The 25015-nt window shown below is 41.9% G+C and overlaps 1 protein-coding gene and 1 long non-coding RNA gene across 4 annotated transcripts in view; one reads left to right on the forward strand and one right to left on the reverse strand.

Annotated features, from left to right (window-relative positions):
* The first annotated feature begins 24 nt into the window (after nt 1-24).
* LOC134295417 (uncharacterized) overlaps nt 25-25015 on the forward strand; it is a 30137-nt gene continuing 5146 nt past the window's right edge. The window contains exon 1 of the long non-coding RNA XR_010001978.1: nt 25-3476. This is a non-coding gene — a long non-coding RNA (uncharacterized LOC134295417). The remainder of the gene's footprint in view (nt 3477-25015) is intronic.
* The window catches only part of dhcr7 (7-dehydrocholesterol reductase), a 34545-nt gene continuing 16225 nt past the window's right edge, over nt 6696-25015 (reverse strand). For all 3 annotated transcript variants that reach the window (XM_003214670.4, XM_008106082.3, XM_008106087.3), the window contains 7 exons: nt 24018-24121; nt 23381-23603; nt 22198-22285; nt 19251-19464; nt 18612-18816; nt 16642-16773; nt 6696-7836 (listed from right to left, as the gene is read on the reverse strand). In XM_003214670.4, the coding sequence (XP_003214718.2) occupies nt 7372-7836; nt 16642-16773; nt 18612-18816; nt 19251-19464; nt 22198-22285; nt 23381-23603; nt 24018-24115 (1425 nt within the window). In that variant the 5' untranslated portion in view covers nt 24116-24121 and the 3' untranslated portion in view covers nt 6696-7371. The remainder of the gene's footprint in view (nt 7837-16641; nt 16774-18611; nt 18817-19250; nt 19465-22197; nt 22286-23380; nt 23604-24017; nt 24122-25015) is intronic.

The following is a 25015-nucleotide window of genomic DNA, read 5'->3' on the forward strand; positions in this document are numbered from 1 at the left end:
ACTCCCAGAAGCCTCAGCGAGGCTGACCGGCAGCCGAGAATTCTGGGAGCAGAAGTCTAAAACAGCCCTGAAGTCGGAGGCCTTTCTCCTTGGGACACAGGTTGTTTCTGCACTCTGCAGTGCTGTAGCGTCAGTGCAGTTTGTCACCCTTCGAATTGCCCACAACCTTCTGAGTTTCAGTGGCTTCTCTATGTAGTCTTACATGGTGGTTGTTAGAGCGGCCCAGCATTTCTTTGATCTTAAATAATATGCTATGGCGAGGTCACCTTGATTAGCATTGAATAGCCTTGCAGCTTCAAAGCTTGGCTGCTTCCTGCCTGTGGGAATCCTTTGTTGGAAGTTGTTAGCTGGCCCTGATTGTTTATTGTCTGGAATTCCTCTGTTTTTGTGTGATTTATTTACTGCCCTGATTTTAAGAGTTTTTAAAACTCAGTAGCTAATCCTTCCTTATCAGCAACATATTAAAAATAATAGATATTTAAGTTTGCCCACCAAAATGGAAATCATAAGAAAAGTGGTGATTGGTGACAGTGGGAAAAATATTTCTAAATGCACTGTGGAAGAGGATTCTAATCAGCTCTAGAAAGTTCAACATGTTTTGTTTATTTCAGTAAGGTTATTTCATTTATATTGTTTCATTTCACAAACATATTTGTTTAGTTTTTAAATATGTTAATAGTGGTAGTTTGTTTTAATACTTGTAGCCAGATTTTGTTAATTTTTATGGTTTCCGCCTTTCTGTTGAAATTGTCCACATGCTTGTGGATTTCAGTGGCTTCTCTGTGTAGTCTGACATGATAGATGTGAGAGTGGTCCAACATTTCTGTGTTCTCAAATGATATGCAGTGTCCTGGTTGGTTCATCAGGTGCTCTGCTATGGCTGACTTCTCTGGTTGAATTAATGCCTTTCATGTTCCTTGATTCCTATTTGGGCAATATATTGTATCATATCATAATATATGGTACAATATATTGTACCAAATCATAAGTTGTAGCATATCTATCTATATCTATATATATAAGAGTGATGGCATCACGGCGACGCACAAAACAACAAACGTACAGGCCCCCCAACCTCGAAATTTGACAAAACAACCCATCATCCACGCCTCTAGGTTGATACATCAAAAAGAAACCAATTCAGCCAAAGGGCAGCCAGGATTCAGTTAGGGGACAGGCAGATTTAGGCCTCATTTAGGTTTCTTCCACAGATTATCTAATTTGCACTGGATTATATCGCAGTGTAGACTCAAGGCCCTTCCACACAGCTATATAACCCATTTATAATCTTATTTTATCTGCTTTGCACTGGATTATCTTGACTCCACACTGCCATATAATCCACTTCAGTGTGCATTTTATACAGCTGTGAAGAAGGGGCCTCATATCATCCAGTTCTAAGCGGATAATATAAGATTATCAATATACAGTAGACTCTCACTTATCCAGCATAAACAGGCCGGCAGGATAAGTGAATATGTTGGATAATAAGAAGGGATTCAGGAAAAGCCGATTAAACTTCAAATTAGGTAATCATTATACAAATTAAGCACCAAAACATCATATTATACAACAAATTTGACAGAAAAGGTAGTTCCACGCGCAGTAATGCTATGTAGTAATTACAGTACTGTATTTACAAATTTACCACTAAAGTATCACAATGAATTTAAAACACTAACTACAAAAACATTGATTATGAAAAGGCAGACTGTGTTGGATAATCCAGAACATTGTATAAGTGAATGTTGGTTAAGTGAGATTCTACTTTAATATGAAATAATTACTGGGATAGAATAAGACCAATAGAATAAGACAATATAATCTCTAAAACCAGGACAGTAAATAAACGGGAATTCCACACAGGAAACAATCAGGGCCAGCTAACACCTCCCAACAAAGTATTCCCATAATCAAAGTCTGGCAAATCCTCTGTTTTCTCAGGGCCAGTAGAAGCACATAAAATATCGCAAACAACACCACTCTGAAAATAAGGGAATTCCAGACAGGAAACAATCAGGGCCAGCTAACACCTCCCAACAAAAAATTCACTCAGGGAGGAAACAGCCAGGCTTTAAAGCTGCAAGGCCATTACATCCTAATCATTTTTCCTAATTGCAGCATTCATACTTGCCTCCAACAGACAAAAAAAAAAAAACCAATCAGAAATATTGTATATTCACAACCTTTAGGAAATAATATCCCCTGATGGCACAGCGTGTTAAAGCGCTGAGCTGCTGAACTTCTGGATCGAAAGGTTTGAATTGGGGGAGTGAAGAGAGCCCCCACTGTTAGCCCCAGCTTCTGCCAACCCAGAAGTTCAAAAACATGCAAATGTGAGTGCATCAATAGGTACTGCTCCGGTGGGAAGGTAACACCGTTCCATGCAGTCATCCCACATGACCTTGGAGGAGTCTACGGACAACGCTGGCTCTTCGGCTTAGAAATGGAGATCAGCACCAACCCCCAGAGTCAGACATGACTGGACTTAACGTCAGGGGAAAACCTTTACCCTTTACCTTAACTACCACCAATTCCTCAATACTTTATTTCCCATACCACCAGACTTCGCCACAGCAACGCGTGGCCGGGCACAGCTAGTACAGTATATAAAAATGTAATGTGATGTTTTACTATGGAGTAAACAACAAAGCCACTGAACCAAATCACACCAAATTTGGCCACAAAAGACATAGTCATCCAGTCTATGTCTTTCAAACAAAAAACCCTAGAAAAATAAAGTCCAAATTAGAGGATGAGGAAGAATTGTTTTTTCCCCTTGCTGCCAGTTAGAAGGGTAGGCTCCGCCCACTTTGTCTCCTAGCAACCCACTCAGCCAGAGTGGCACCCAGGGCCTCTTCACTCAGGCCTTTTCCAAGACAGGATAATCCACAGTATCTGCTTTGAACTGCATTATCTTGAGTCCACACTGCCATATAATCCAGTTAATATAAGATTATAAATATAATATAAAATAATTGCTATGGTATAATAATACAGAACAATATAATCTCTAAAATCAGGACTGCAAATAAAGAGCAACACTCTGAAAACAGGGAAATTCCAGAAAGGAAACAACCAGGGCCAGCTAACACCTCCCGACAAACGATTTGCCCAGGCTGGAAGCAGCCAGGCTTTGAAGCTGCAAGGCCATTAAATGCTAATCAAGGTGACTAATTACAGCATTCCTACTTGCCGCACCGAGACTATTCATTGCTATTCAACCTGGCCAACCAAGAATTCCGCAAGGTAGAAAGCCGGCCAGGCTTTGAGGCTGCAAGTTTTCTTTAAGAAGAAAAAGGCCAGGCTTTGAGGCTGCAAGGCTATTCACTGCTATTCCACCTGGCCAACAAATGATTTCCACAGCAACGCGTGGCCAGGCACAGCTAGTAGAATATATTTTCCTGCTTTGCACAAGGCTACAAGTAACCCAGCTGTCTGCTCTTGCAACAGTAGTTATGGATTCTCCACATAAGGTAATGGTCTGTATATGCACCTATTGTAATGGTTTTTCTTATTGTGGTGTAACATGACATGGTGAAATGAAATTTATGAGAAACTAAACTTAGGAAAGAGATAAAAGGAAGGACTTCCCTTTGTTTGTGGCCGGAGACTTTTATCAGGTTTACCTGGCTCCATGTCCCCAGCTGGAATAATAATAAAGATTGTGTCTTTTTCACCCAAGGAAGGTCTCCCAAGTGATCTTTGATTCATACACCCTTTCATTAATTCCCAGAAGCCTGGGCTGCCTTGGCAGTACTGTTCCATTATCCAGGTGGACTCCAAAAAGAGGCGCTAGACAGAGAAGGATACTCCATTTTATTGGGGGGGGGGGGGGGGGAATTGAAAGAGGAAAACCATTTCCCCTGTTTTTGCTGATTATTCCCTCTCCCCCTCCTATATCATAAGTGCCGGTTGTTTTGAGGATGGTGAGATGGGTGAGAATAATAATAGGAGAACAGGGGGAATAGTTTAACTCCATTAATCCCCTCCCCCTTTTAGTACCCCCTTTTAGCCTTCGCCTGGATAATTGAACAGTATTTATTTATTTGCAACATTTATATCCCACCCTTCTCACCCCGAAGGGGACTTGGGGCAGCTTACATAGGTGGCATTAATTTCATGCCAAAACAACAACAATTAAAAGCAATTAAGTAACAATTTAAAACAACATTGGAACAACATATGTAAACATTAGATGAGTATTGTACATAGATCCAAAGCCAGATAATCATATTCATCAATCCAAATCGGCCAACGATCAGGGATTCTGGGGCCTGAAGTCACACACAGTGAGATTTGGGAAACATTGATCTGCACTATAGAATTAATGCAGTTTGACACCCCTTTAACTGCCCTGCTCAATGCTGTAGGATCCTGGTAATTGTAGTTTGGCAGACACTGGTACTCCTTGGTAGAGACGGCTGGAGGCTTTGTGAAACTGCAGCTCCCAGGATTCCATTGCATTTTATACACATTTAAAATAATTTTGCGGGTGAAACAAAGTCTGAACTATCTGAAAACAAAGGTGCCACTAACGTAGCCATTTGTGCTAATAATTTTGAACTTTGGAGTATTTTGGAATTTCAGATAATGTATGCCAAATCTGTGGTACAGAAGTATAGCAAAATGGCAAGGAAAAAAATGAGGTTTGTGACTCCACACGGTAATCAGTGCATTTCTGTGCAGGAAAAACCATTCAAACAGCTTGCACAAAATTGCAATTTAAGATGGAATTGGCAATTCAGTTAAAACAGTACTATAGTAGAGTCTCACTTATCCAACGTTCTGGATTATCCAATGCATTTTTGTAGTCAATGTTTTCAAAACATCGTGATATTTTGGTGCTAAATTCGTAAATACAGTAATTACTACATAGCATTACTGCATATTGAACTACATTTTCTTTCAAATTTGTTGTATAAATGATGTTTTGGTGCATAATTTGTAAAATCATAACCTAATTTGATGTTTAATAGGCTTTTCCTTAATCCCTCCTTATTATCCAACATATTCGCTTATCCAACATTCTGCCGGCCCGTTTATGTTGGATAAGTGAGACTCTACTGTATAGTTACTCTCCTCAACATAAAAGTAGGTACTTAGACTTCAAATAATCACAATTGCTACTACAGTATTAGCTGTTAAAGGGTGTAATTTTGGAAGGGGGAGGGAGAATTGAGCAGAAGGTGGGAGTCCTTCCTTCGAAGTAGACTTGGCCAGAAGTAAATTCTCCATTATCATCTAAACTTCACTGTGCTGTTGCTTGGCCACGAACATTTTGTTTTCATCTGTGAAATGTTAGAGGGTATATATTTCATTTCATGTCACACCTGCCATCCCATTTGGTGAAGAATAAATATGCATTTAGAATATTTCTTCATATTACACCATTTAGGGGAATAGCTTGTTTTAAAAGCCATACACAGGAAAAAAAATGCAGTAAATATTCAGGGGAACAGATACTGGAGAATAGAAATTGCTTTATAGCTCCCTGATGCATGTCTTCTTTACCCTTGCGAAAATTATGTTTCAGGTATGTTTGAATTAAGCACTGAAGCTTTCTCTAAACTTCAAGCTAAAATCACAACAAAGGGCACATCTGTGAATTTCCCCTTCCACTGGGCTCCTCCCTCTCAGTCTTTGTAGGAACAATAAAATAAATGTTGTCTACAGTATTGGAAAAGCCATATTAATTCATCTTTTGATAATGGAATAGTGCTTGGCTGCGAAAGACATCAAATTTTCATGTGAGCCTTTGTAGTGCTTTACCTAGCATGTATAATTGCTTTATGTATGTATTTTATCTTTATTTGTATATTCCTAGAGGCTGGAGAACCGACAAATGGTTGTGTACACACTGGTAATCTTAAGGCTGGATTTCTGGAATGTGCTGCACATTTGGCTACCTCTGCATAATGTTTGAAAATTAGTACAAAACATGGCAGCCAGATTGGTTACTGGTGTGCCTTGGAGTGATAGTCCTATTACATCTATATTAAAATCAGTCCACTGAGTGCCAATTAGTTTCTGGGCAAGATACATAGGGTTGGTGGCTACTTTTAAAGTATTGTGTGGGCTTTAAGTTAAAGTTACCTACAGGATTGCAGAACCAGTAGTAGAAAACTTAACACGACACTGCCTATGCATAAAAACACAGACATAATGGATCTTGGGGTGCTGGGCAAAAAGAAAAATAAAGGACTTGTGTAAACCGAAATTATCCTGCAGATGTGAAGTCCTCTTTACAAACAAAGTAGGAAAAACTCTTCCACTCATGGCAGGGGTCTTCTGCTGTTTGAAAAGTTCCCTACATCTGAATTCGGCCCAGTGAATTGTAAGGTTCCAATATAAGTCCAGAATATGCTTTGGACAAGGGTGCAAAAATTCTAGCATGAATTTACTCTGCTCATGAAGCATAAGGGAGTACCTTTAATTACATCTATAAAATCTGTTGAAGAGAAGATGAAATCTATCGTGAAACAGAATATTTTCCCACACTGTTCAACTTACTTACATGAGTGCAAGCATTCAGTTTCTCAATAAGTCCTATCGGGTTTCATTGTATATTGCTGTGATACCATGTTAATTGTAAAATATTTTGTCATCCTGCACCCCATCCTTTTAATAACAGTCCTGTAAAGGGAAAATCCCATAAAATAACAAATAAAGCAAATAATGAAATACAAGAGTGATGTCATTTAAAAATGTTTTATTTTTACAAAATAGCATAACAATGAATGTTGTAAAAATGTTAACAAATTAACAGCCCCTTGACTGGCATTTTACTTTGTCTCACTGCACTATCTTTGAATTCAATGTTATAAAAACCCAGTTCCAGCACTACTGCTTTTGAAATCAATACGAAGTGTAAAAGGCAGCTACGGCAGGGTCATTTTATATATAGGTGAGGGAAATAAGACTGTGTGTGGTCCAGATCATATTGCAACATAGTTGTATGTGCTGTAGATTCCTACATTCCTTGAGTACATCAAAGAAGATAGTCCATTCTAGGAATAGGACAATTTTGAGCAGTTGAAATCTTAGTAGCCCCTTTCCACCTCTTCTTACAACTGTGAGGCTTATATCCATATCTGATATTATATATCTGAAGCTATAGTAAAACATCAGATATTTGGTGGGAAATCACGGTGATATGAAACCCCAAATAAAAACCCCAAATCATTCTTAAAATGTTTAAATAACATGTGCATGTTAGTACACCAATGGTTTTAACAGATCCTTTTTGATAGCACCAAAGATACTGCTGATCCTACTTACTATATTGGACCTTAGCAAAACCTGGTCCTCCAAAAAGAAACTTTCATATATGGACCCTGAATATATATTTTATGCTGCCATGTTAAGCATTTAAAATAAACCTGGAAGCAGTCGGTATGGCACTGCATCGGTATACCGCTTCCAGTCCTTCCCATACTTGCTGGAACACCGGTGTTCATCCCTGATGCAGCGATGGACAAGAAGAATGGTCATGTAAATGATGTAGAAATAAGGCAGGATGTGTTGAAGACCACAGGACAAGCAGTATGCCAGAGAGCCCATTAAGTCTCCTGTGTAGTTAAAATGGCGGGCCATCCCCCAGAATCCTGAAGTCAACAGTTTACTGTAGTATTTGGTTCCATCAGCTGACATGTAGGAGCACTCAATGTATTGCGGCTTTTTGCCCCATATCTTACAGTTGCCATCAGTGCGACGAAAGAGATCTTTCTGATGATTTGTCATTCTGAAAATGTAGTAGCCCACTAGTCCTAAAAGCAGAATTCCAATTGCATTTCCTGTGGCAAGATGAACAGGATGGTAGACCAAGTACAATCCCTGAGGAAAGAAGTGGATAAAAAGAAAGGGTTCTTAACTGGCATCTTTCCTTTTACTTAAGAACATTCCAGACATGTGACTGGATTTGTCCAACTGTCATACTATTTAATGTTATTACAGTAGAATCTCACTTATCCAACATTCGCTTATCCAACACAGTCTGCCTCCCGCCTGGATCCACAGCTCTTTCTTTAGGCAGGAAGGACTGTACTTTTTACAGATTTGATTTTCAACAATGTTGTTACCCCAAGTTCATTTTATGCAATTCTATCTTTATTTGTAGTCAATTTGTTAGTAGTCAATGTTTTTAATACAATGCAATGTTTTGGTACTAAATTCGTAAATATAGTAATTACTACATAACATTACCATATATTGAACTTCTTTTTCTGTTGATTTGTTGTAAAACATGATGTTCTGGGGCTTAATTTTTAAAATCATAGCGTAATTTGACATTTAATAGGCTTTTCCTTAATCCCTCCTTATTAGGAGGGTCGTTCCCAGATGGTGTCATTGGGGGACACCTGCTCGACCCCACAACCATTGTCTTGTGGGGTCCCGCAGGGGTCAGTACTGTCCCCCATGTTGTTTAACATCTACATGAAGCCGCTGGGAGAGATCATCCGGAGTTTCGGGGTTCGGTGTCATCTGTACGCAGATGATGTCCAGCTCTGTCACTCCTTCCCACCTGTCACTAAGGAGGCTGTTCAGGTCCTGAACCGGTGTCTGGCCGCTGTGTCGGACTGGATGAGGGCCAACAAATTGAAATTGAATCCAGACAAGACAGAGGTCCTCCTGGTCAGTCGTAAGGCTGAACAGGGAATAGGGTTACAGCCTGTGTTGGACGGGGTCGCACTCCCCCTGAAGACACAGGTTCGCAGTCTGGGCGTGGTCCTGGACTCATCACTGAGCCTGGAGCCCCAGGTCTCAGCGGTGGCCAGGGGAGCACTCGCGCAACTGAGACTTGTGCGCCAGCTGCGCCCGTTCCTTGGGAGGTCTGACTTGGCCACGGTGGTCCACGCTCTGGTTACAGCTCGTTTGGATTACTGCAACGCTCTTTACGTGGGGTTGCCTTTGAAGACGGCCCGGAAGCCAGGCTTATAACTGGGGCGGCATACAGGGAGCGTACCACCCCCCTGCTAAGCCAGCTCCACTGTCTGCCGATATGCTACCGAGCCCAATTCAAAGTGCTGGTCTTGACCTATAAAGCCTAAACGGTTCTGGCCCAATTTACTTATCCGAACGTATCTTCTCATATGAGCCAGCTAGATCCCTAAGATCATCTGGAGAGGCCCTGCTCTCGGTCCCACCTGCCTCGCAGGCGCGGCTGGTGGGAACGAGGGACAGGGCCTTCTCGGTGGTGGCTCCCCGGCTGTGGAACACCCTCCCCACAAATATCCGACAAGCCCCAACTCTTCTGGGTTTCAGAAAGGCTGTGAAAACATGGCTGTGTGCACAAGCTTTTAACGAGTAATATGATAACGTCGACATGGTCCGATTGAAGGCTGAAGCATGAGGTTTTTAGACAAATGGATCTAATTTACTTATGTTTTAATTTTTATAATGTATTTTAATGATGTATTTTTATAGTTTTAATTGATTATATGTACTGTTTTTTGTTTTATTATTATGTTCTTGGCATTAAATGTTGCCAACTGTGTAAGCCGCCCTGATTCCCCCGGGTGAGAAGGGCGGGGTATAAATTCTGGAAATAAATAAATAAATAAATAAATAATCCAACATTTTCACTTATCCAACGTTCTGCTGGCCCGTTTATGTTGGATAAGTGAGACTCTACTGTACCTACTATTAACAAACAATAAACAAGGTATGTGAATAGGGATGGTTCTTAACTTCATTTCAGTATTTTTTTTAAAAGTACTAAAATTGGCAAATTTCTTGACATTGACAATTGTCAGGACCCAGGCTGCAAGGCACCAATAACCATACACAGAGGCCAGAATCTATCTAATATCTTTATTGAAGGAATATATAAAGTTAATAAAAACAAGTGTAGAAAATAGTCCAGAATTAGACCTTTCAGGAAAGGTCAGAATTAGTCCAAAAAAGCAATGTCCAATATGAAATATTAAGGTCCAAAGTTGTAATCCAATAACCGAAACACTCACTTTGCCAGGCAAAGTGAGGGGAGATGACAAGGTCCTTTAGTCCATGAACTTGAGCAAGGCTAGGAAATAACTTGATACTTGAAACAAGGCTTGAATCGTGGAACAAGGTAGCAAGGAACAAGAACAAGGTCCGTGGAATAACTTGGTAAAATCCGTGAAACAAGGCAAGGTTTAGTCCTGGGAAACAAGGCAAGGTCCGTAGGTAAACAAAGGCTGGGAAACAGGAGCGAAGGCTGGAAGCCAGGACAAGGCTTGAGCAGGAACGAGGCTTGAAACGGAGCGCGCTGTCCAGACACAACTCGCTCCGGAGGCTGACGAATTGACTCCGCAAAGTTACTTCGCGGGTAAAACACCTATATAGAGTCTAACTTTCCCGCCGAAGCAGTTCTCTGGGAACCAGAAACGAAAGCTAAACTCTGAGGCCAGATGTTTGACTCCTTAAAGATTCTCACGAAAAGCAGGCTTAATTGGCTAAATTCTTAGCTGTTATTCTAGCACTCCTGCGCGAGGCTGCTTCCAAACCTCTCTGTTGTTTACAAAATTCATGGCGAGAGAACACAGGAGATGTAGGCTCAGGGTTTGTTTGACATACTTCTGGGACACAGCTTTCTTGCAGGTGCAAGGTTCCCAGATCTGCCTGGGAAAGATCTTGCTGAGAAGATTCCAGTTCTGACTGGGAAGGTAAAAAACCCAAGTTTTCTTCTTCATCAGGCATCACAATGTCATGAGCAGGACTACAAGGCCCATGAGTCATCACACTATCCCCCTCCTCAAGCCCCCTCCCAAACTGGGACTCTCTCCCCGAGGCGCGAGGTCGTGGCTTGGCGGGATAGGTCTGATGAAAGCGACGGGTCAGATCAGGAGCATGGACTGTGGAGGCGTCTTCCCAAGAACGTTCCTCAGGGCCAAAACCCACCCAGTCAATGAGATATTGCAGGCGGCGGCGGTGAAAGCGAGAATCCAAAATGTCCTCAACCTCGAACTCCTCCTCCCCATTCATCAAAACAGGAGGGGGGGCCGGTTGGTCTGTATCAGGACGCACACCATCCGCCGGAAGGAGCAGGGAGCGGTGAAACACTGGGTGAATGCGCATTGAACGCGGAAGTTGGAGTTTGAAAGTCACGGGGTTTAATTGCGCCACCACAGGATAGGGGCCAATGAAACGGGCATCTAACTTCCGGCAAGGGCGATGGGAGGGCAAAAAGCGAGTGGACAGAAAAACCCGATCTCCTACCTTGATTTCGGGGCCCGGTTGGCGATGTTTGTCCGCGTGACGTTTATAGTCCTCCTTGGCTTGGTCTAGTTGTTGGAGCAAAAGTTGTTGCACCGCTGTGAGTTCCTGCAGCCAATCCTCTGCTGCGGGGACTTCTGAAGTTTCAATGACAGGGGGAAAGAAACGTGGATGGAAGCCGTAGTTTGCAAAGAACGGCGTTTCTTTTGTAGAAGCCTGGACTCCATTGTTGTAGGCAAACTCTGACAGTGGTAATAGAGAAGCCCAATTATCCTGTTGGTAGTTTACATAACAGCGAAGGTACTGTTCCAAAGTGGCATTGGTGCGCTCCGTTTGCCCATCTGTTTGAGGATGATGAGCTGAAGATAAACGAGAGTCTATGCCCAATAGTTTTTGTAGTGCCTTCCAGAAACGAGAGGTGAATTGAGATCCACGGTCTGTGACCAGACTCTTGGGCAATCCATGTAATCTGAAAACATGTTGGAGGAATAGATCTGCCGTCTCTTTGGCCGTGGGAAGGCCTTCACAGGGAATGAAATGGGCTAACTTGGTGAAAAGGTCCACCACCACTAGGATCGTGGTGAATCCACAGGAAGGTGGTAGGTCAGTGATAAAATCCGCAGAGATTATTTCCCATGGGCGAGATGGAGTAGGAAGGGGATGCAGAAGCCCTGAGGGCTTCTCCCGTCTTGTCTTGGAGCGCTGGCATACTGGGCAGGTGTTGACATATTTTTCCACATCCTTGCGGATCTTGGGCCACCAGAAATCTCTTAGGATCAAATGTATGGTTTTAAATAGTCCGAAATGCCCTGCTGGCTTGCAGTCATGACACAGACGAAGTGCTTTTTCCCTGCCCTGCCCTGGTGGGATATAAACATGATTTCTATAGCAAAGCAGTCCATCCTTAAGTGAGAAGGGAAATTGCAATCCTTGACGGAGTTGGTCTTGCGCCCAGGCATCTGCTTGCTGACTAGCCCTGATTTCTTGAGCACAGAGGGGTCCAAGAGTAGGAGAAGTTGAATCAATGAGAGTGGATTTGGTGTTCCCCACTGTGAGCGTGGCAAAGTTCTCGGGTTGTAATAGTTGGGATTCAAAGGTCTCCTTGCGTCCTGCAGCGTATTCCGGTTTACGTGACAGGGCGTCTGCTTGCTTGGTTTGAGCTGGGGTTACATAATGAATCTGGAAGTTAAAACGTTCAAAGAATAAAGCCCAACGTTGTTGCCTCTGATTTAGTTTGCGGGCGGTTCTTAGATGCTCTAGATTCCGATGATCAGTATGGACTTCAATGGGAAATTTGGCCCCTTCTAGCCAATGTCTCCAAGTTTCAAAGGCTGCCTTTATGGCCAATAGTTCCTTTTCCCAGATGGTGTAATTTCTCTCTGGTGCTGTTAGTTGACGGGAATAAAAGGCACAAGGATGAAGGTGATCTCCCACCGGTTGTAGGAGTACAGCCCCAATTGCCACATCAGAGGCGTCTGCTTGCACAACAAAAAGGGTTTCAGGATCTGGGTGCTGAAGAATTGGCTGGGACGTGAATAATTTCTTTAGTTGCTGGAACCCTTTCTCTGCTTGATCTGTCCAGCGGAAGGGCTGTTTCCCACGGATGCAGCTGGTGATTGGGTCAGACCAGCGGGCAAAATCTGGAATGAACTTGCGGTAATAGTTCGCGAACCCCAAGAAACGCTGCACCTCTTTCTTGTTGGTTGGCGCCCGCCATTCCAATACTGCTGAAACCTTTGCCGGGTCCATGGAGAGCCCTAGAGGCGAGATGCGGTACCCCAGGAAATCTACCTCTTGTAGATCAAAAGCGCATTTTTCCAGCTTGGCATAGAGCCCATGATCCCGCAATCGTTGTAACACCATTTTGACGTGGTTCTCATGCTCTGATTGTGATCTAGAAAACACCAAAAAATCGTCGAGGTAGATTATCAAGAACCGATCTAGATAATCCTGAAAGATGTCATTGACAAAATGCTGGAACGTTGCGGGAGCTCCGCATAATCCATAATTCATAACTCGGGACTCAAATAATCCGAATTTAGTCTGGAAGGCGGTCTTCCACTCGTCCCCTTCTCTGATGCGAACTAGATTATAAGCCCCCCGAAGATCCAGCTTGGTGTAGACCTTGGCTCCTCGGAGTCGGTCTAGAAGGTCCGAGATTAAAGGCAGGGGATAGCTGTTTCGCTTTGTGATATTGTTCAATGCTCTATAGTCCACCACCAAGCGTAAGTCTCCTGACTTCTTTTTCACAAACATCACCGGGGAGGCGGCTGGAGATTGAGAGGGTCTGATGAATCCCTTGCGAAGGTTTGTCTCTATGAACTCCCTGAGAGCTTCTTGCTCCGGTTCAGTCAGGGAGTAGAGATGCCCTCGCGGGATCGGGGCCCCCTCCACCAAGTCAATGGCACAGTCATAAGGTCTATGTGGGGGTAGTCTCTCGGCTTCTTTTTCATTGAATACATCCCAATACTCGGAGTACTTCTTTGGCAAGGTGATAATGGGCTCGGTGTCTGTGGTATGGCAGACCTTGGCTACGAGGCAATGGTTTTGGCAGTACTTTGAAGCGAACTGCAGCTCCCTGTTGGACCAGGAGATGCTTGGGTCGTGAAGTGTCAGCCATGGAATCCCCAAAATCACAGGGAAATGGGGAACCTCAGTAACAAAGAAGGAAATCTCTTCCATATGTTCTCTTATCCACATCCTGGTGGGTTCCGACCACTGGCTTACGGGGCCCGTCTTGAGGGGGCGGCCGTCTATGGCTTGCACCACACGGGCATTCTTGAAGTCATGATATTGTAATCCCAGAGAGTCGGCATACTCTCTATCAATGAAATTGTTGGTGGCTCCGGAGTCTATCATGGCGTGGATCATGACGGGTCCCTTTTTTGCTGACCATAAGGTGACCACTAGAAGGAACAGGACCCCGGTTGGCGGCTCTTGAATGGGTTTTTTGACCGGGTTGGCGAGCCTCTCTACGCCCGGTCGTTGGCTTCCCCCGCCGGCTGTGTGCCAGCCGCCTCAGACGCCTTCGTCTCCGTGGAGGACGCCGCCGCAAGACGGGCGGCGGGCTTCCCTTTGGCTGGGCACTCTCTGGCGAAGTGGCCCCCGTTCCCGCAGTACCAACAGAGGTTTAAGCGTTGACGACGGGCCTTCTCGGCGGCATCTAGTCTGGGACGCACGTTGCCCAACTGCATCGGCACCTCCTCGCTTCCTCTGGGGTATGGGGTTGGTGGTGGGGGTCTCCACACTGGACGTGGCTGAACGCTGGCGGGAGCGGGGGGTTTTGCCCCAGCTCTACCGCTCTGGCCTCGAACCCACTGTTTCCTGTTGGCAATCATGACTTCAGCCCGTAAACATTGATCAATGAGTGCTTCGAGGGTCTGGGGAGGATCCACCTTGGAGATTTCCTCCAGCATTTCGATGTTGAGACCCTCCCGGAATTGTCCTCTGAGGGCTACATCATTCCAGCCGGTGTTGTGGGCCAGCACTCGGAACTCGGCTATGTACTGAGACATGGGTCTGTCTCCTTGGAAGAGGCGGCGGAGTTTGTGACCGGCTGCCTCCAAATTGTCCTCGATTCCCCAAGTCTCCTTAAGGTGGTCCAAGAAGCGTTGCGCTGATCTTAGGTGTGGAGAGGCTTGGTCGAACAGTGCCGTCGCCCAGTTGGCCGCTGGCCCGTCTAGAAGACTGTAAACCCACGCCACTTTGATGTCTTCTTGGGGAAACTCGGCAGCACGGGCCTCTAGATAAGCTTGACATTGGCGACGGAAAACATGAACCTTAGAAGCTTCTCCAGTAAACTTGGTTGGCAACGCCATGGCCGGAAGACGGATTCCGCGTTCCTTCAACCCCTTTATTTCCCCATCCTGTGCATTGAGCTTATCACGGATTCGGTCCACCTCATCCTTGTCGATGGTGTAGGTAATCGGCTGGCCGCCCGGTCCAGGTCCGGCTCCGGTAGACATACTGGCCGAGGTTAATTGGTGCTTAGGGTGGCGGAGTCAAACTGTCAGGACCCAGGCTGCAAGGCACCAATAACCATACACAGAGGCCAGAATCTATCTAATATCTTTATTGAAGGAATATATAAAGTTAATAAAAACAAGTGTAGAAAATAGTCCAGAATTAGACCTTTCAGGAAAGGTCAGAATTAGTCCAAAAAAGCAATGTCCAATATGAAATATTAAGGTCCAAAGTTGTAATCCAATAACCGAAACACTCACTTTGCCAGGCAAAGTGAGGGGAGATGACAAGGTCCTTTAGTCCATGAACTTGAGCAAGGCTAGGAAATAACTTGATACTTGAAACAAGGCTTGAATCGTGGAACAAGGTAGCAAGGAACAAGAACAAGGTCCGTGGAATAACTTGGTAAAATCCGTGAAACAAGGCAAGGTTTAGTCCTGGGAAACAAGGCAAGGTCCGTAGGTAAACAAAGGCTGGGAAACAGGAGCGAAGGCTGGAAGCCAGGACAAGGCTTGAGCAGGAACGAGGCTTGAAACGGAGCGCGCTGTCCAGACACAACTCGCTCCGGAGGCTGACGAATTGACTCCGCAAAGTTACTTCGCGGGTAAAACACCTATATAGAGTCTAACTTTCCCGCCGAAGCAGTTCTCTGGGAACCAGAAACGAAAGCTAAACTCTGAGGCCAGATGTTTGACTCCTTAAAGATTCTCACGAAAAGCAGGCTTAATTGGCTAAATTCTTAGCTGTTATTCTAGCACTCCTGCGCGAGGCTGCTTCCAAACCTCTCTGTTGTTTACAAAATTCATGGCGAGAGAACACAGGAGATGTAGGCTCAGGGTTTGTTTGACATACTTCTGGGACACAGCTTTCTTGCAGGTGCAAGGTTCCCAGATCTGCCTGGGAAAGATCTTGCTGAGAAGATTCCAGTTCTGACTGGGAAGGTAAAAAACCCAAGTTTTCTTCTTCATCAGGCATCACAATGTCATGAGCAGGACTACAAGGCCCATGAGTCATCACAACAATGCAAAGAATTTGAGATTTTAAAAACATCTAGTATGGGACAAATTTAGAGTGACAGATGCTTCACTCTTAAAAGTGGGAGTTTGAATTTTTGTACATTCAGACATGAACTAATGTTGAGTTATCACATCTTTTTTCTAGAAAGTCCTCATCTTAAACATATATATGGCAGGAAGGCAGAACATGTTCTTCTCTATGCTTGGGCTACTCACTCTCAACCTAGCCTACTGTACAAGGTTTTTCTGAGGATAAAACTGGAGGTGGAAAAATCAGTTTTAAAAATAACATATTTAATTCTGTTCCAGTTCATTTGAACTGCAATTAGATGATGTACTACATGTGTAAAATACCCCACAGGCTTGAACAAAGATTTCATTGTAGACTCACACTGTCATTCTATACTATTGCTCTAAATATGTCTGAGTGCAGCCATGAAAACACAAACACATACACACAAATTACCTGCAAAGTATACATATAAGGAAGCCAAACACAATCTCCCCATCCCAGGTACCATCCAAAATGATCATGGCAAATGTCGATTGTTTTCAAGTACCAGGTTTCATTCCAGAAGAAGTCCAAAACATACACAGCCTAAAAATAACACATTGACAGATATCAGTATGGATAGTCATGAGTGGACGATTTAACTAAATTGTTTTTCGCTTTGTGCTTTTAAATACAACTGTACCCTCAATTAGCTTCTGAGATGATAAATTAAAAATTAACTAATGCCATCCCTTTTGAAATTAAGACATTCAAATTCATCTGCATGGATGACTATTTCAACTTACCCTCTTAAAATTGTTTTTTATGACCTTGAATATATTCTAAGACCGTGATTTTCAACTTGTGGGTCCCCAGGTGTTTTGGCCTTCAACTCCCAAAAATCCTAACAGCTGGTAAACTGGGATTTCTGGGAGTTGTAGGCCAAAACACCTGGGGACCCACAGGTTGAGAACCACTGTTCTAAGACCATATACTTGTACTTCCTGATGAAATAAAAACAGTATTTTAATTTTAAAATTGTTTATTTGAATCCTTTCTGCCTTTGCACTGGAACTCGCCCAAACATGTCCCACTCATCAACAATATACAACAAAAAGGTTGGGAAACTTTTGGCCTTCCAGATGTTTTGTCTTACTACTCTGCACAACACAGCTATTGGACAGTGATTGTTGAGGTTGTAGTTCAAAACATCTGGAATGCTAAAAGTTGTTTGTCCTCCGAGTATACAGATAAATGTGTGTATAAAAGTATAAAGTATAAATCAAGCAGTAGAGAAGATGATAACTATACAACTGCCAATTTTATATATTGCAATCATGGACAGATAATGCAAGCCCTGCCCTATACTGCAACTATTCTCCTTAGTTGCAGTTATTTGTTGTCCAACTGGTCAGGTCAAGGCCATGGCTTACTTGATTGAAACAATGCACATGTTATTGCAGTTAGTTCTCCTGCTGCCTTCTAGTTTACCAGGGAGATTAGGTTGGCTCCCTCTCTACCTTCCTTCAAGAAACAACTGAAGACTTGGAGGTTTCGGCAGGCCTTCGAAGATAGTCATTAATTAATCAGCCCCAGTGGGTTTTTAATAATTTATCCTGTTTTTATTATGGTCTTACCATTTATGTTTTAAATGAAATTTTTATCTTGTATTGTTGTTTATATTGATATATTGTATTATTGTTTTATCTTTTTATATTGTGATTGTATTGTGTTGCTTATATTTTGTTCTTATGTTGTTTGGGCCACTGCCCCATGTAAGCCGCCCCGAGTCCCTGTGGGGAGATGGTGGCGGGATATAAATAAAGTATTATTATTATTATTATTATTATTATTTTATCTTCCTTTCCAATGAGTCATGTCATCTCACAATATCTTCAATGTACAACCACCCTTTCCTACCTCCACCTTAAATAAGATTACAAAGGTCATTCCCAGTATTTCACCACCATCATGTTCTAGCATGGGGGTGTGCAAAGTGACCTGCATGAGTCCCTAGAAACAAAAAACAACAACAACAACAAAACCAACAACAACCATGCTGTCCTAAAATTCCCTTTAAGGATAGCATTTTTACCACATTCCCCCAAAGGCCATTGGAAGTCTAGGAGGGACCTTTTTGAAAAAGTGGAAGTGACCAGAAATCACTACAAGCATGAAGAGTGAAATTGTGGGGAGTAACTTCAACTGCTTCATAGAATGGAGCCACAATCTATGAGCACAGTAACACCACAATTCATTAATTTATGCTGGCAGTAGGCTACAGTTAGATAAACAGAAGTTGGCATTCTCTTTTAGTATTAAAGATGATGATGATTATATTCATACCTCGCTTTTTCTCTCTACAAAGGAAGCTCAAAGTGGCTTACAGTAAAACCAAGCTAAGAGCATTTTAGGGTAGCCTGCATTTTAATGGGTGTGCTTACCTGTAGGACATTGACAAGTATCATAGAATTAGATACTTGTCCATATAGTTCCTGCTGTTTTGCTGCATAGGAGAGGTTAATAAGAGTCCATGCTACAATGCCTGGGCGACCATTGAAAAACAGTTTGAAATCAAACCACTCTCCTATACGAGGATTAAATTCAATTCCCATCATGAAGTCGTAGAAGAAGTTACCAGTGAATTTACTAAAATGGTGCAGAAAAAAGAGATAAAATCAGATTTGAACCTGTATGGAGAGAATAGTTACACCCAAAGTCCAAAATTACATATATTTATTTATTTACTTTATTTATACCTCACACTTCTCATCCTGAAGGGAACTCAGAGTGGCTTACAAACTACGGCAAAATTCAATGCTACATCATACACACAACAACAAACACACCAGTTAAAACATATAAATGTAACAAAACACTGCAAAAATCTGACTTGAGTTTTCACAGGTGGTATGTAAAAGTAGGGAACTACCTCTTGGATGAATCAGATGCCCTGAGGAAGTATGAGAAATGGCAGACTATACATCCAAAATAATAACACAATTTGGCTTTATTAGATTGATAAAATGCAGTTGTCATTGAATGTGTTCCTACTATACATAATATAAGAAACACCAGCTTACCAATCTTTTGCATTGGATGGGAAATAGTATGCTTTTATAATTACATAAACAGACACGGCATAGCCCAGAATATTTGCACACCACAATAATGGGATCCAATTGTCAAAAATGACAGTGGGTGAGAACCAGTGAAAGTGGTAGGCATTTGCAAACCATAGTGCATGAGTGATAAGCCAGGCTTGTAGTCCATTGATATGATATTTGAGCACTTTGCCTGAAAAAGAAAGAGGGTTGCATGATTCAGTACAACAATAATACCGAATTAAAAAGAGCTGCGAAAGAAAGCATGGCATCCTTTAGGTTTGCATATACGTGTGCTTTGCCATTCATGATTTCTGACATCACAATCCACACATTCACATGGAAGTGTAGAGGAGGTGCAAACATCCATCTGTTCATCTCTCCTTCTAACCAAACTATTCTTTTGGTTAAAAAAATACTTTGAGTGTATCAAAAAGACTGTTTTGCACAATGTGCTACCCATATGAATGTTAGTGCTTTCAAGACATTTCTGAATTATGGCAACTATAAGTCAAAACTATCATGAGTTTTCTTGGCAAGATTACTTCAGGAAAAGGTTTGCCATTGCTTTCATCTGAGTATGAATGAGTGTAATTTCCATGGTTGTGGGTTTCCATGGCTATTGGCTATGTAGGATTTAAACCCTGGTCTCCAGTGGTCAGAGCATGACAACATGTTTTGTGGATGTAGGTGGAAGCCCTTAGACAACCTCTACCACATTTTTAGTTATGCTGAGCAAAAGCCCCAATCAAAAGAGCATAAAAACCATTACAACACTGCTTGCTAATAAGATAATAAGTAAGTCTCATAGGAGAAACATTAAGTGGGAAGAATTTGACTTCCTATTGCCATTTCTGATATTTTGTAGGGATCAAAATCCAGAGAATGTCAATGGGGTGATACAGTATGTTTAAACTGGCACCTCTTTTATTGCAATTAAAATGAGAGCCCTTTATGAAGCCAAATCTAAGCAGCCGAGGCAGGCAAAATAGGATATCATATTCTCTCCCATATCCCAGCACTCTCATTGGATTGCTGCTGTGGAGGCTGCTTTTCTGATACAGAGACTGTTTCCTTATTATATTTACATCCCATCTTACCTTTCTATAAACCCAGGTCAACTTATACAGTCCTCCCCATACTGCACTCCTTTATCATCAGAACTACCCTGTAAAATAGCCTGTAAAATAGCACCATGTAACACAATTTTGTTCCTGGGTTATAAATGTCATTTCCTAATTGGCTCTATTATAAAAACATGGAAAAGGTTTATTAAACTACAAAAACTTTGTTTTTGTGGAACATCCTGCAGCACATTTTGTTATAGTTTTTCAATGAATCCCTTATAGTCCTTCAACCAATTCAATATAGTTTGTGGCAGCCACAAAAATGAAGTTTCTGGAGTATAACAACTACTTTCAAAGGAAGTACCTCACAATTAAACAGGAAAAAAGATTTTCAAACCAGGAATATCTTTTATTTTCAAATTTTGTTACATAGTGCTAGGCTAAGAGAAGACAGACTGACTGGCTCAATGCAACCAGTGAATGTCATGGCTTAGTGGGAGAAGAAACCTGAATTTCCCAAGTCCCAGTCCAGCATTATAACCACCATATTGGGTGCAAACATTTGGCACAATATCTGGCAAATAGATAATATTTTTAGTTTACAAATGTGAATATATGGTCCTAAGACAAAACCCCATAAGAAATTGCTTATTCCTTTAGCTTTAGTTCTTAGTACAGTGTGCTTCCATATTTGTGGCTTTGACTTTTGCAGATTTGATTTCCTATCTCTAGGCCAGGGGGCTAGATGCAGCCCTCCAAGGTCATTTACCTGGCCCCTGTCCTAAACTTTAGACTTAGGGTTGACCTACGTCTACCTGATCTTTCGATGTCTTTTTGCTTACCTGTGGTCTTATAAGATTGTCTAGATGGTCTTTGAAGGTCTCTTTGCTTAGCTACGGCCTTATGAGACCATCTAGATGGCTTTTGGAGATCACATTTCTTACCTATGGTCCTATGAGATCGTCTAGATGGCCTTTGAGGGTCCCTTTCCTTCTCTATGGTCTTATGAAACCATCTAGATGGTCTTTGAGGGCCCCTTTCTTTATCTATGGTCTTCTGAAGGCCTTATGAGATCATCTAGATGGACTGGGGGGGCCCTTTCCTTAGCTATGGTCTTATGAAATCATCTAGATGGTCTTTGAGGGCCCCTTTCCTTATCTATGGTCTTCTGATGGCCTTATGAGATCATCTAGATGGCCTAGATCATCTAGATGGTCTTTGAGGGTCTCTTTCCTTACCTATGGTCTTATGAGACAGTCTACATGGTCTTTGAAGGTCTCTTTGTTTACCTATGGTCTTAGGAGATTGTCTAGATCAGGGGTCCCCAAACTAAGGTCCATGGGCTGGATGTGGCCCTCCAAGGTCATTGACCTGGCCTCTGTCCTAAATTTTAGACTTCGGGTTGACCTAAGTCTGAAATGACTTGAAGGCACACAACAACAACAATCCTAATTTTGGACTATTTCATCCTAGTCTGGCCCCCTAACAGTCTGAGGGACTGTGAATCAGCCCTCCACTTAAAAAGTTTGAGGACCCCTGCTCTAGGCCTTCAGTGAGACTCAATGGTCAACTTTCTCAAGAAAACTATTTTTTTAATTTCAGAGAACACCTCTCTAGGAATTTCTAGATCCTCCGGTGCAATTCTGTGATCACTATCCAGAAAAAATTGGTTATAAGAGTTATGCTGAAGAATCTAGAAATTCCTAGTTAGGTATTCTATCAAGTAAAAAAATAGAAAATGTTATTTGAAGTTTTTCACTTTCACAGAAGATTTGTACCTCTAACACCAGCAAGTGTGGAGGGCAGACTGTAATGCTAAAATGCCTTGTAAAGCAAAGGTCTCCAAGAAATGAACTTACCGGCTGGTGTCACAGCCCCTTCTTGCAATCCTCCCTGATAGAATGGAAGGAACTTGTGGCAAAAATCAGGAAGCATAAACAAAAATACCTGCAACAAAGCAAATGTGGTAATATCAAACATTGTTATAGATCATTCAAACTTTTTACCATAAACCAAATCAAATAGTTCTGAAACACGAGTAACTTGTGGTTTGGGGAAACAATTGCATCTTTTCATGGACTTTTATTCAAATTTCACATTGTAAGTTTCCTTTTCATTTCAAACATACATTTGGATAGAATGTCTACTATATCAGCTTTGTATCATACTTCATGCAAAATGTCCCAAAATGGTGGTTACACTGATCATGAAACTGCACAGAAATGCCAATTCTGCTCAAAGTAATTCATGAAATTTGTTTGGGAGATAGCCATATTACAAATTTGGGCTAAAATTTACAAAAGTTGTGGTTTTTGACTCATCAAAGTGGAAATGGTGATTAAGGACATGGATTTGTATAGCATAAAAGACATTTAAACTAACTTCTTGTTCTTGTGTGCTTTCAAGTTTTTCTGACTTATGGTGACACTATTACAGGGTTCTCTTGGCAAAATGTGTTTAGAGGGAGTTTGCTTCTTTCTTCCTCTGAAGCTGAGGGTGTGTGATCTGCCCAAGGTCACTTAGTGTGTTTCCATGGCTGACCAAGAATTCAAACTATGAACTCCAGGGTCTTAGTCCAACACCCTAAACATGCTGGCTTTTTGCATTATTTATATTAAAATATCAATACATAAACAGAAGTCTGAAGTTTGTTAGCAAACCTCAGTTACCTTTATTGTAAATCAGCAACAGGTGCATAAGTTTGCAAGAAGTCTGTATAAATACTCAGTCATGGTGAAGGAAGGAAAAATGGAAGGGAAAATGGCAGAAAGGTACAAAGGCTTAAAGTTGAAGGTTAAGATGCTTGGGCAAGCAGAGAGAAAGGAAGGGATGCCAACATTTCATAGGAATGATGACAGTGATCATGGAAATGAAAATTGGAGGCTTTATAATGGTTAGTTATATTCATAAACAGTGAACAATGATCAGAGACATGACTCAGCAATATTCTCAGTTTCTTAACTATGAGCTTTGAATGTAGCTAAAAGCTACATTATTCATATATCCTGTTAGAATTCAATAAAGAAGCCTGAACACACACACCTGGAAAATTACCCAGGTGCTATAGATGGTTGCAGCTTTCCAAGTCAATGGTGGTGTTTTGTTCCAGATTTCCAAAAGGTGGGTTTTGTCCATGAACACGTGAATGACTGGTTGAGTCAGAGAGCAATTGTATTGATCGCATGCCATTATAAAATAATACACAATGAGGGGCGCAAATAGGAGTAGAAAGATGACACCTGCTAAAGAAATCCAGTCAACTTTCCTGAAAGAGAGAAATAGGAATTAAAGAATGTTTTTAAACTGGATGATGGGCTGGATTAGATCACAAACATAATAATTCCCCCACTAATTGTCATGAAAAAAAATTAGAAAGGGGTGAATGGGAAACAGCTGCCAAAGGGAACAGTTATGCAAAAATCTTATTCCAATATTACTAAAAGAAGTCAACTTCTACATGTATACCTCAGTTAACAACGTAGTTGTACAAGGTGTTTCAAAATGATGGACCCAATTTCAGAGATACTGTATCACAATTTTAAATCAGGTCCATCTTTTGGACACCCTGTATTTCTGGGAATTATGTCTTTAAAGGAACATTTGATACTGCAGGCACAAATAACACAGAAAGCATAAGGTTGAGTTCCTACATCACAACCACATGGCAGAATCCCCTTACCATGCTCTACCCCATTGTCCTTTAGAACCTCCTGTTCCATTCATGCCACTTTTATTTCTTCCTCCTTCAGAAAATGGTGTTTCCTTATGAGCTGCCATTGGAACCTGTAAGGAGAAGGCATACACACACACAACACACACACAAACAAAGTTAAAGCAAGAGGCAACAAAATGGGAAAAACCTCTTCCGATAATTTTGTAACTTGTACCTACCAATGTAAACACATATGCATGTACTTTTTAAAAAATTTTCTCCAATAACCGTAACAAAAGGAGGAAAAGATGTGACTCACTGGATAATAACTTTTGACCACAGAAAAAATTCTGCTTAATCGTTTCTTTGGCTTTCCTTTGTCCCTATAAACCATCATTGGACACTTGCATTGGACATTACACATAGAAATAAACCTACCACAGTGAAATAAAAGTTTTTTTTTTGAAATGGAAGGTCCCTGCCAATCAATAAAACTCAACATGGGTTTCTCAAAAACAAGTATGCCAGACTAATGTTTTACAAATAATGATACTGTTTTAGTGCTACTATTTTAGTTGGTTTCTGTGAAGGAAATATACGTCTTTTCCTCCAGCTTTTTTGTGAGCAACTCTGCATATATGAAGAACTCTGCCTTCCTCACTATAGTATACCTCACCCAAGAGCACCTGTTTCCAAGGGGCCGGGCTGTGGCGCAGGCTGGTTAGTAGCCAGCTGCAATAAATCACTATGACCAAGAAGTCATGAGTTCGAGGCCAGCCCATGTGGAGTGAGCACCCGACAATTAAAATAAAAAATAGCCCTGCTCGTTGTTGACCTAATCAGCCTGAAAGACAGTTGCATCTGTCAAGTAGGAAAATGTAGGGACTGCTTATGCAGGGAGGCTAATTTTAACTGATTTACAACAATGGATGAGGAAGTACTCCATCAAAAAAGGACTCATCGTCACAGTGGATGATGAAGCAGCAGCTCCTCCTGTGGCCGGAATCGAGCATACCCTCACAAAG

The sequence above is a fragment of the Anolis carolinensis genome, chromosome 1, assembly GCF_035594765.1.
Source record: "Anolis carolinensis isolate JA03-04 chromosome 1, rAnoCar3.1.pri, whole genome shotgun sequence".
Lineage (NCBI taxonomy): Eukaryota > Metazoa > Chordata > Lepidosauria > Squamata > Dactyloidae > Anolis > Anolis carolinensis.